The sequence below is a fragment of the Ochotona curzoniae genome, unplaced genomic scaffold (genome assembly GCF_017591425.1).
Source record: "Ochotona curzoniae isolate NIBS_2020 unplaced genomic scaffold, NIBS_Ocur_1.0 contig_430, whole genome shotgun sequence".
Taxonomy (NCBI): Eukaryota; Metazoa; Chordata; class Mammalia; order Lagomorpha; family Ochotonidae; genus Ochotona; species Ochotona curzoniae.
The window spans coordinates 2,479,125-2,491,157 of NW_024466219.1; the positions used below are offsets into that span (position 1 = coordinate 2,479,125).

Sequence of the window (12,033 nt, forward strand, 5' to 3'; positions counted from 1 at the left end):
TCTTTGTTGTGATGTTTCTTTATAGGCACCTCCTGTGGTCTTCTTGTCTGAGTTCCAGAGCTCTGGGGAAGGGCAATCGGTGCCTGAATAGTTGTTCAAAGTGGCGTCCCTGGGGGAGGAAGGTCATTTCCATCCTACTCTGCTTCCTTGGATGTAGCACTTCAAGGCTGCCTTTCTCAGTCGACAGGATTCCTGTAATCTTGAGTCCTGTTCAAGGGTGAGCTAGTACCTTTTTTTTTTTTACTATTCACCTATTGAAGGACATTTTTCTCTAGTTTTTTTCTTTTAGTTTTAACTAAAGAAAGTTGCTGTGAACATTCATTTAGACATTTTTTGCATTAATATGTGTTTTTAATTTTCTGGGATAAATGCCCTGAGTGCAATTCTGGGATAATTGACCAAGTGTGCTGTGACAAACAAAATATTGCTCCTGTTGAAAATGTACATGCCAAAAAAAAATGAAAAAACATCAAAAACATGTTGACCAATGACTAATGACTAATGCACACTGAAAATATCTTTCTAAAATGATGGGTGAAATGTAAGTATTTTCAGATAAATAAAAGTCAAGATAATTCACCACCAAAACAAAATGTACATGCCTTGGTGTGTAGTCCCTATGTCACTCTACATGGTGACGGAGCCCTTGTAAGTTTGAAGAAATTAAGACTCTCGAAAAGGGATGGGTCTCCTGCTTTATTACGTGGGCTCAAGTTGATCAAAACGGTCCTTCTGAGCATGAGACAAGAGGCTCAGTGGCTAAGACCAAGAGGAGATGGAGGGAGTTGTGAGCCAAGACAGGAAAGAAGACTCCAGAAGATGGAGAAGGCCAAGAGCTAACTCTGCAGGAGCTTTTCTAGGAGCATAAGTGTGCTCACCCCGTGGTGGGCACTCCGAAGCCATGAGTCTTACCTCCAGAATTTCAGGTAGTCAAAGTGTGTCACTTTAGTCGGTAAATCCATAGCTGCTTGTCATTAACACGAAACACATAACATTCCATGTGGTAAGTGATTTTCCAACTTTGGGAGAACCTGCCAGACTTTCCAAAAGTGAATATTTCTGTTTTCGAAAATCTTTCTCTTCTTTCTAGAGTCACCTCGGAGTCTAGTTTTGTAAAGTTTATTGTTACTACTTAATCACACATTTTTGAATGTCTTTTAGATGTCAGACTTGAGGAACAGTGAACAATGCAGCAAGACCATTGCTTTCACAGATATGAATTCTAAAGAGAAGAAAGATAGTAAACCAGTAATCACACAGAACAGGAAATCACACAGGCAGATCTAAATGATATCGAAACACAGCAGCAGCCTGAGGACTTGCTTTGGGTGGCAGAAGAAGGCTGTTTCAAAGACAGCAAATTTGAGTTGAGATTTGAATGACAAGAAGGATCCAACAGTGTGAAAATCTGATAAGGCGCCGTCCACATAGGGACAACCAGCAAGCAAATTACAGGCAGGTCAATGGGCAGAGCAGAACGCATGTGAGCAATGCTGTGCTTAGTCCTTGGAACTCATGTGGATAGCAGGCTGCCAGTGTAATGGTACTGGGAGCCAGTAGGTGCTTTCCTAGGCATTTGGGTCACAAAGTTCCACTGTCATGAAGGGACTGCTGCAATGTCCCTTCTCTCTTTACACGAATCAAACTCCCACCAGTCTTTCCTTCACGAGCTAAGTAGACGGTAGTGCTATGGCTTGAACTTCCCAGCACCTGGAGCCATGAGCTCTATAAAAATGTCCAGTCTCAGGAAGCAGGCAGAAGTGGACTAGGTATTGACTTTTTAGTAGATGAAATCAGTTATCTAGGCAAAGTGCAGATTGCTAAGCTTTTCATTATATAGAAGGAAGAGTATATTTCTCCATCATGTAATAGAAGCCACAGGAGAATGCCAACCAGGGAGAGGCAGGATCTGATTGAAGTTAAGAATTGGTTACTCTCCAAGGAACGGAGGGGCAGAGCCGGCAGGGGAATAAGGGAGGGGTTCTTTGCTGGACAGCTACTCCCGCAGGAGAGCATGGGCTGGGGTGGGACACACCAGATTAGGCAGGGCTACAACACCTGTACGCCTCATGTGGACTAGATCAGGGAAAAGCCGGGCTGGGCTGATTATTCCTACTGGTGCAAACAAAATTAGAGTGGGTGAGGGTTGTTTGGGCTTAGCCACAGCATCAGCTGGCAGAAGCTGGTACTGGGGGCTGGTTCTGTCAAGTCAAACCACAGAACTATCTGGAGAGTGCATAATCTGGGAGTGGGAGAGAACTGGGAGGGAAATAGTGGGCATAGAACTAGGACAGTGGCTGGGGTGGAATGGGGTGTGGGACAAACTGGGTTACTGCTACACATACTGGCAAACCAGGGTAGGGGGCGGGTCTGGTGGGGGTTGTTGTGGGTCGCTCCAACTAGGCTGCAGCTCTCACTGGTTTATGCAAGGGCCAAGTATGTGCTGGGCAGAACCAGGCTGGACTGCAACACCCATTGATTCCAGTGGAAGTCGGAAGTGAAAACAGAACCAACCCAGCAATTGCAACCACCAGCTGATCGGGGTGATGGACTGTGCCGGGCCCTGTACTTGCTAGCATATACAAGAATCTGGTTTGAGAACACCTCGGACAAAGTTTCTTTGGAGATCTCCCCAATCAAAATGCTGAACTCAGAACCCTAACCAAGAAAAGAGAGAAGACAGGACAGGTCAACCAACCATCTCAGCTATATCTTGGCAACGAAATATGGGGCAAACAGAGACTGTATGATGGACTATGTCAATCAGTGGATTCTTCAAGGACCTCATCGTGCTTGGAGTGGCAAGATGGGCAGTGATTCATAACTGTTGAAATATCAAATCCACTTGAACAAAAACCTCAGAGCATACCCTGCATCCGGGACCTGGGGAGGGTGGGAAATTGGGTGGGCCTTCTCCCTTAATACCCCCCTTTAAACATGAAGGAAACAATATGGAAAAAATAATAGTCTTACCCACTTTCCTGTAGCCCTTGAACCTTTTTACCCTAATTAACTATGTAAAGATTGTCAAAATATTAAAAAAAAAAAAAAAAAGAAAAAGAAGGAAAAAAAAAAAAAGAAATGGTTACTCCCACTGCCAAAGTGAGAATGGTTGCATTGAGTCAAGACCACTAAAGGGACTGTTTCGTTGACTTTGTAGTGGGGTGGAGACAGGTGCCGGATCTGTTAGATCTGTTAGCAGTAAAACGTCAACAATATTGCTGCTGATTTGGCTATGAGAGGGGAAGAAAGATTTTTTTGCTTATAAAACAGTGATGGTGGTGTCTCCAACTTTGGATAAGTATCATTGGAGGCACATGGTGCCAAGAAGATAGAGACATAAAATAGACAAGTAAAAGCATAGAAATCTGGATGGAGCAGTTGTCTAGTGAAAATTAGTGGTTGGTTCTGGAGAGAGAAATTTGGGGGTGATTAGTGTTTGAAATTCTCAGCTTAGATATGATTAACCTGGAGGGCACAGAGAAGAAAGGGATGAAGATATTTTAACTTATAGATCCCTGAGGAAGAGCTTGGAAGAATAAGAAATACCCCAAGTTACACTCTGTGTGGGTGGAGGAAGGCTTGAAGAGAGCAAGGGGGAAAAGTCCATGCAAGAAGCTATTGACATTGGGTTTGGGTGTTTCTTAGATGTCAAATAAGAAGCAGCTTAGAAGAATGGCTGAGGTTAAATTGCGCCGGTTAACTACAACGGGGGAGAGGAAACAGGACCGAAATGGTGATTAAAATGATGGGTAAGGGAAAGGAGAAAATCACATGGGAGACAAACAGTGGCAGAATGCGGTAGATGATCAGCAGTGTCGCAGTAGGCCCCGAGCAGCACCGCTTCCCCTTCAAACTTTGTTCTGTTCCCCTAGAACGGTCTGTCTTGTGCGTGTGCTTCCACACTAAGGAACAAAACAAGTTTCTTGCTGTCTTCTATAGCCCCAAGCACACGTGTTCCAATACAGTGTCAGAGGGAGCCCCATGTGAACAGTGTAAATCGGTGTCACCCAAGGCAGGGAGGTCGGCCTCACCCGAACAGACACGAGGACCCAAGACAATGATTTATTGTAGAGCTCTTGCTTCAGGGAAATCAGTGATACGACACAGGGCTACAGAAAGAGTCAAAATTTATTTTCAGAAAAGATTGTTTGATTTTAAATAGTATAAAAATAAACAGACATTTTTTCAAGGCATAATTTACATAAGTTAATTTAAATACACATGTATCTAAGCACTGAGCATTCAGACACACCACCTGAATCCCGAGGTTCAGCCAGCAGATGATAACATAGCAAGGGTTCCTTTCTTAATCCCGTCTCCCAATCAGTGAAGTTGGCCATTCTTATACATGTCTTTCTAATATTGACTATTTCTTTCTTAGGCACAAAACTTTATAAAAATAAAATCTTAATAAAGGATTTCCCGAGTTGCTTCTTTAATGAAATTAATTTGATTTCTTCCCTTTTCCTAAAAGATCTATTTCTCAGTTAACTTGCATAAATACTCTGTTATCTGTAATCACTGGTTGATTTAAAAACATCAAAACCCACCACACTTTATACAGAACATTTGATCAGTAAATGATGTTTGAAAAATCAATGAAGCATCCGCCCACAGGTCCTCTGAAAATGGATAAATGCTCAATGTTTTGTCATGTCTGGACTAACATGACAGCGTCCCTGTAGAGGCTGGGGAATGGGGAACTCAAAAAGACATAATTAACTCCAATCTGAAATATCTCAGTATTCCCTCCAATCGACCCACATTCTTAATCTAATCATCCTATTTTATTGCTTACCCAACAATTGAGAGGTAATCACAAAAAAGATATTGATTCTGACTTAATGAAAAAAATAAATGATTGTAAGCTTAAACACAGTTTGTAACAATTATGTCTCAATAAGACATAATTATCCTTACTAAGTTCAGTAATATACAGTACCATTAATTGTCAGCTGACAGCGAGATGTGAAGTACCGCTCTCATTGTCTCTGAGAGTGACAAAGAACCGTTTGGCTCTGTTTCTGGACAAGAAGCAGCCCTGGTTGAATAGTAATGTAATTTCCTCCTGTCCAGAACCCTTCAGTTCTTCTTTGTACCAGCGTCTTTGTAGGTTCCTTAGTTTCGGATAGTTTAAGTTCTTTATAAATAAAATCCTCTGCCTGCACTTAAGATAAGTGCATAGTTTTTATTTATATTTCTAAGAGTGTATATACTCCCTTTCATTCCTCTTAAGAGGAACTAAACAGTAGTCCTGAGCGTAAGGTTTCCTGAAAAATACACATTCCAAGTGAGAAAACACTGGCTAAATTTGTAGAAAGAATTGCCATCTTAAAACCAGGACAACAAAACATAAGAAATATGCCAATTAGCTGTAAGAAAAACAGTAGGAGGAGCAGTGTGCAGGTGGCCTGGCTTGGTTCAAATACACAGCTAATCAAGATTTAGTTGACAATAAATTCAGAACTAGACGTACGTGATTTTGAGGAAGCAGTTCTCCAGGCCACTGCCTAATCACACTGTGCAACAGAAAATGTGAGAAATTGATCATCCCCAAGCCAGCTCAGAAGTCCTGAGCCTCACAGGGAGCCTGTGGCACCCGGCCTGGACCACACAGGCTCTTTTACAAGTTCAAGCCTAAATTTCCAGTATTTTGGCTTTCTTCCTTTTGTATTGCTGATTGTTAATGTAGAATCTCTTGCTACTATAGAGTCTGTTTGTTACTAGGCACAAAAGCAAACTCCGGAATTTATGTAAAATATTCTTATTTTAAGACAGATCCTCAATGGTTCCACACCCTGAATACTTTTGGCATTTTTATTTGAAAGGAAGTTGTAACAGTCACATTAGAATTTTTACTCTTGGTGAAAAAAGCAGAATCTCTTATGCAACATTTTAACCAGCAGGTTGTAACAGAACTTTCACTGGTTTTACAGATTTCAATCAATGATGTGGGTGGCAGTTTAATGACTAGTGTACAAAATAAAATAAGTTTTTAAAAATGATTCTACTCTGTGATCTTAGAAATTTCAAATTATTGCTTCAAGGCAGACATGAAATTGTTGGAAATGTCTGATTTAGGAAATCCTCCCTCCCCCCAAAAAAGACCTGTATCTCTTTTTATTTGATGAAAGGGAAGATTTTCTAAAGTTCTTTTAAATCTAAGGATGTTCTTTCCTTCTAATGCATCGTGGAAGACGCTGAGATATGACAGACACTCCCACGGTGACATCAGTGTTCAGACACCCTTGATTTGCCCCTACTCTAGCTAATATAGATTTAAATTCAAGTAAAAAGGTGTCAAACATTCATTTCCCACTGGTTTACAAAAAAACAATGAAAACTTGCAGAAAATGCATCTTTAAGGTAGTGAGACAAATGTTTTCACAAGTATGAATTCTTTCTCTGCAACAAGTACTGCCTTCTGTCACAGAAGATGTTCGGTAACATGAGGATTTAACCATAAATATTATTAAATAATTAAGTTAAGAGAATTGATTCATAAATAAATAAATATGCTCAGTAGACTTTACAGTTCGGTGGATCGTTCCTTCAGGAGGACTGTGGGGTTGATGTCCTTGAGCCGGGAGTGGGAGGAGCTCGCGTTGATGGTGACCGCCTTGGTGAGCTGGGGGTCTGGAACATTGAATGACGTAAAGGGGCAGCCCTTCACATTGTTGCAGATGAGGCTCTGGATGGAGGCAGTGTTGACAATTTTGAAGCCCACTTCTCCACCAAACGTGCTTGGCTTCCAGTAGTTAGGGGAACAAATAGGATTACCCATGAGGCCTTTCAAGGAGAACGGAGCCCCCATTTCTACCATGGTCTCCCCAAAGATGGCATCTGGACGAGGTCTTTCCACCAGAAGGGCAGGGTACAGCTCCATTGCATCGATGTCGCCGTAGAGTGCTTCCAACTCCGCAGCCATCTCCTTCTCTCCTGGGAAGGGGAAGGGGACAGAGGACACAACAGTGTGAAACAGGACCCAACCACAGGAGTGTGACCCCTTCACTCAGTGTGCCTCCAAGGGCTCCAGATCTCCACTGGGTCCTGGATTCTGTTTCTTACCTGTAAGTTCCTCGAAGGACTCATAGGGCTTCAGATAGAAGCGCTTGCGGTACTCGTTGAAAGACTGGTATTTCATCTGTCTGCTTTGATCGATGGAGGCCTTTGCTACTTTCTGTACTGCAGGTGGAACGTTCCTCCCACCGGCAACCTGTGCAAAACACATTGAAGAACAAAATAAGACTCTGATGCATATGTGCTAGTCCTGTTTTCAACGTGTTCTCTAGGCATAGGCACAAATTAGGATAAACATGCTCCCAGCTGCGATCTACACAGCTTTATAGACTGGGAAGAAGCTTTCACATATTTCAACAGAGGCTTAGCTTAAAATTGAGCAAGACATTAGTCTAGAGCTGACTAGCCTTTTAAGATAAGCTTAAATTCAAGTCCATTTCTACAATCTATAAGAGCATATCATGTTTTTGAAAATATCTTTTAAGGCATGGACACACGTTATGTGTTGACAACCATGCAATGAAACACTGAAGTTCTACTTTCTTTTAAGTAGCCCTCTTGTTTCATGAAAATGATTTTACTAGCAAAGTAGCTATAAACACAGTTCTAGTTACCAACCAGTCCTGTTGCTGTGTTTTTCAGAAACAACACTCACCCTGCCAGCTATCTGCTTGGTGAATGACTGGACAAACTGCGTAAGTCCATGCTCCAGCAGGATGGAGTTGTTGTAGAGAAACTGTTGATAGTTGTACTTCTGGTCGTCAATCTGAAAGGCATCGGGCAGGAGTGGATGCCAGTGATAGAGTGTGTTGAACTCAGAGGCGATCCGGTTCTGGTACTGGAACTGCTGGCTGAAAAGCAGCTCCGGGTCGAACTTGAGTTTGAAGTGATAGCCACTCAAGTGCTGCACGTAGTCTTCAATCACAATCTTAATGGTCTCTCCTGTTTGCACAAAATCACGAATTAAAAAATATGAACTTCTGGTGACACCAATTTTTAAGCAACTGCAGGGAAATCTTGCTCATTATTCATTACTTCTATTTAATATTTTTCCTTATTGCTATCAAAAGGTAATTATATTAGCAGACAAGCTCACAGCTCTAGTTTATTATAGACAATGATTCTCACTCAGTATGCATTTCCTTGACACGCTTCAGAAGATGGCAAATGTAACCATCTGGCTTTCTCCGAGTCAGAGAGTTTTGTTTTAAGTGTTTGTCCTTTCCTGCTTACCTATCAGTATCAGCCTGCTTGTCTGGAATAACTGCTCGTCGTCCCATTCAGGATGCTCCTGCTTGAGCACATCGCACACTCTGTTATGCTCCCGTAACCAGATTGTGGCGTACATCATCAGACCAGGCACCAGACCAAACACTTCCTGGCCCACAGCGAAGCGCAGGTGCTCGGGGACGTGGGGCGGGTAGAACATCTCCACCTGCGTGTCTCTGACTGTGGGAGGATACACTTCGCCATGGATTACCTGAAAGGAAGCATTCGGGGCAGAGTTAGGAAACAATGCCACAGTAGGAAGGAAGCAGGCATTCCTAAGCCGTTCTCAGCAGCCACAGGGAGTATACCTGGTATTTCATTTTGCCGTCCTTGAAGAGGCGTAGCTTGTGCTGTCTGTCAAGGGTTTCACCATAAACATGGCTTAAGTCCACCTAGAAAATTGTGGAAAGTTTTAATTTGTTACTGTTGAGGCTGTTATTGTATAAACTATATATCATTAAAAAAACCTGATTTTTAAAGCATTTTATGGCCACAAAATACTACTTTGATTTATGCAAGATATGTCTCTAGTGCTTCAAGAAATTAGTAGCCAATATGGAGCCTGTAACCACACCATATGCTTTGGTCTGATCACACAGCATTTCTAAAAAAAAGAGAACTATCAGAAAATCTATTATTGACACAAAATAGCTCAGGTTATGCTGAGAAGTCTGAGTGACAATGTCACCACAGTCTCACCTTTTGACATACTCAAAGCAGCAGCATCATGGCACAACCATGTTTCTGTAATATCGCATTTTACAGTTCTAAACTTTTAGCCTAAAAATATGAGACCAATCGCAAATAACAGAAATCCTTGCAGCTAGGTGCTCGTGTGGGCATTTACCTACATGCATCCACACACATCCGTCTGTGTGTGTGCACTTTCTCTAAATCAGTGAACTGCACGCACACTCTGAAGCCCTGCATGGGTGTGCCGTTTGTTAAAAGAGGAGAGTTTAACGTGGCAGTACTTGGTTAAGATCTTCCGGGATTTTAGCGCAACTCTGTCTCACCCCGTGTCCCAGTCCTCTGGTGAAAGCTGGTCCCCGCTTCTGATCCGTCTTGAAAAACTGGTGCGTGAAGTGCTGGGCAAAGAAGGCAAACATCATGTTTGTGCCCTGGGGGTCAGGGATGAACTTTCTTCTCAGGAGAACTTTCTCCACAAGCTCTTTAGAGTCAGGAAGTTCCTTCTTCCCTGAAGAATGAGAAGGCAGTGTTAGAAACCAGCCCTGGGCTCCAGGAAGCAGGCCGCCACAGCTCCCCAGGACAGCCACCCTGCCTGCTGTGAGCAGGACCAGACGGGCCACCTCACGGGACCACTGCCCTTGGAGGTGCACTCATGCCGGCTTAATGAAGACATTGCAAGATCACACGAAGAAGCTCTTTGCACACACCCACACCTGAAGCTAACCTTGACAGTAACTAAGAAAGGGAAAAACACGACTGCTGTGAACAGACGGCTGTGGAGGGTGGGTTTTCCCAGTACAATCTGTAGCTTGTTCCTCACCTTTCACTCCCACGGGGGTCGGGCAGTCGTCAGCCACGGGCGGCAGGGCTCTTGTGTAGTACGACAGATTGGAGAAGGCTTCCCAGTTCTTGTAGCCGTAGTGCACGTTGTATGTGGGCGGACTGTCGATCAGATGTGATCTGGCTGAAAATTTCAAGGAGAAAATAATTGCACTATTTGTTCCCATGTGCAGAACCACTCATTGCTTGCTACCACTACAAAATACTCACAGCCTGACTAGAAGCCACCCAACTCCGACAGAGAGCTCCTTGAATTGAACGTCTGCCTTGCCTCAGACTGCATCTTCCTAAAGCGTCTGTGCGCGGGCTGTGCCGTGCTAGGCTGCCCAGTATTTGGTCACTGCCTGCTCACTCCTGGAGAGGCCCCAGGCAGGAATGGCTGACCCCGGCACTCACTTTGCAAGTAGAGAACGTTGTTTTCTGGCGGACTCAAGTCCAACTAACCACTTCTTGGAGTGAGTGGTGCTACATGTTCAGGACAGCTCAAAGATTGATGAGCCCTCAATAAACGCCTGGACCCTCCTCCCTTGTAAACTGGCTGGCGCAGTCGAGGTTAGGGGAGGGGTTCGGCTGGGCAAGCAGAATTCCGACTGGGAGATGGATCTGCAGTCACTGCGTGGGACTAGATACCTGTGTTGGGGCCACGGGGCTAGAAGGGAAGCTAGCAATCTATCTTTCAAGTCCTTCGATCAGGCTGGATCAGGCTTGTCTATAGTAAGGCACGTTTTTGTTTCTCTGCTAACACCCGTGGCAAGAGCCTGGCACTTACACGTCAGCACATATCTCATGATGGAATTCCGCAGGAAGGGGATGTTGTTGACGATGTTCCAGACCGCCTTGAAGTGGGTGAGGATGTAGTGCACCGTGTTGGGAGTGGGCTTCAGGAGCAGCTTGATTCTGGTCAGAAACTCAGCTGCAAGAAGAGGGGCAGAAAGGAGTGTGTGGTTGAGGGACGCCCTGTGGCACACACAGTGCCATGCCCGTGGCGTGCGGGCGGCTGACTTACGAGTCGAGCAGTTTTCTCCGTAGAATCCGGTCCTCGTGCAGTCACACTTGTACTGGTCAAATCCCATGGTCATACACACGCCTTGGTTTTGACATGGGTTGGAACAGCAAGGGTTGGCTGCAATGAAGTCAGGACAGAAGGCAAGTCATTTCCAGCGTCTCAGACTTGGTGAAACGCTGACGGCTCTAACTGTTGGCCAACTTTACAATTTACCCAGGAAATGTAAGCGCGAAGAAAAACATGGCTTTAACCCCAAAAGAGCAATTTCCACTGTAAATTAAAGTAACGGAATATTCAGACCTGAATATAAAATTTGTTGAGCTTTTTCTTGGTAAATTTTTAGATGTTAAAATCAGCGTTAAGACAAAGCAGTAGCACTTTAAAACAATTTTTTAAAGAATCTAATACATCAAAATGTAGGAAACATTTTCAGAAAGTACTTTAGAAGTCTATGTTTAATAATCCGGGCTTTCCTTGGGCAGAAAGGCATGGGATAAGGTACCAACAAGGCCCGTGCCAGCCGGCAGCGCGGGGGCAGCGCCCGAGACCAGCTCTGTGCTGAGGAGTCCGCAGCCTGCGGGACACCTGCGCCTCCGCAGCCACAGGGCCTGGCCCGGCTGAGGACCCGGTCCCGAGAGCTGCGTGCTCCGCGGGCTGTGCAGGCTCTCCGCTGGGCGCTGGTCTCCCGATGCACGAGCTCCCGGGGTGCGGACGGTGCGCGGCGCGGGACTCACCTGCGAGGCTGAGCGCCACGGCGGCGAAGAGCAGGAGGATGCGGGTGAGCATGCTGGCGGGCTTGGGCATCCGCGAGGCAGGAGGTGCTGAGGCGCAACAGACTCTCACCAAGCCAGTTGTTTGACAACTGCACGCTAACGGGGGAGGCCGCCTTTTATGCCGAACCCTCAGCCCACGTGACCAATGACGGTTCCTTTTTTTTTTTTTGCACCGCCCCAATCTCGCAATATTTTGTTTTTTCAATTGCGCAAGCGCTTTCGGGGGCAGGATTTTTAAAGTTATTTATTTATTTATTTATTTACTTATTTATTTATTCCCGCGCAACGAGAAAATCGGAAACCCTGCGAGCGGCCCCCGGCCACCCCAGGTGGGTGCGAGGGGGGGACCCCCGCCACCCCCGGCTTCCTGGCTCGGCTGGGGGCTGGGGGGCGGCGCGGTTCTGGGGGCCTCCCTGCCGCAGCTGAACCCGC

General features: G+C 44.9%; 1 protein-coding gene across 1 annotated transcript; it reads right to left on the reverse strand.

Moving 5' to 3' along the window:
• Positions 1–4,261: 4,261 nt before the first annotated feature.
• On the reverse strand, positions 4,262–11,664 carry PTGS2 (prostaglandin-endoperoxide synthase 2). The gene is made up of 10 exons (XM_040985385.1): positions 11,563–11,664; positions 10,829–10,945; positions 10,592–10,735; positions 9,803–9,946; positions 9,309–9,490; positions 8,601–8,684; positions 8,257–8,503; positions 7,679–7,965; positions 7,072–7,219; positions 4,262–6,942 (listed from the first exon to the last, which is right to left on the reverse strand). Exons 1-10 carry the CDS (start codon positions 11,630–11,632, stop codon positions 6,533–6,535), a joined length of 1,833 nt encoding a protein of 610 aa, XP_040841319.1. The 5' UTR covers positions 11,633–11,664; the 3' UTR covers positions 4,262–6,532.
• Between the last annotated feature and the right edge of the window lie 369 nt (positions 11,665–12,033).

Bases quoted from the DNA above. Each gene is read 5' to 3' on its own strand.
- PTGS2 (XM_040985385.1), bottom strand. From the start codon at position 11,632: ATGCCCAAGCCCGCCAGCATGCTCACCCGCATCCTCCTGCTCTTCGCC. The intron at 10,736-10,828 runs GTAAGTCAGCCG...CTCTTCTTGCAG, and splicing joins CGGAGAAAACTGCTCGACTC to CTGAGTTTCTGACCAGAATC. The intron at 8,685-9,308 runs GTGAGACAGAGT...ACAATTTTCTAG, and splicing joins CCAGAGGACTGGGACACGGG to GTGGACTTAAGCCATGTTTA.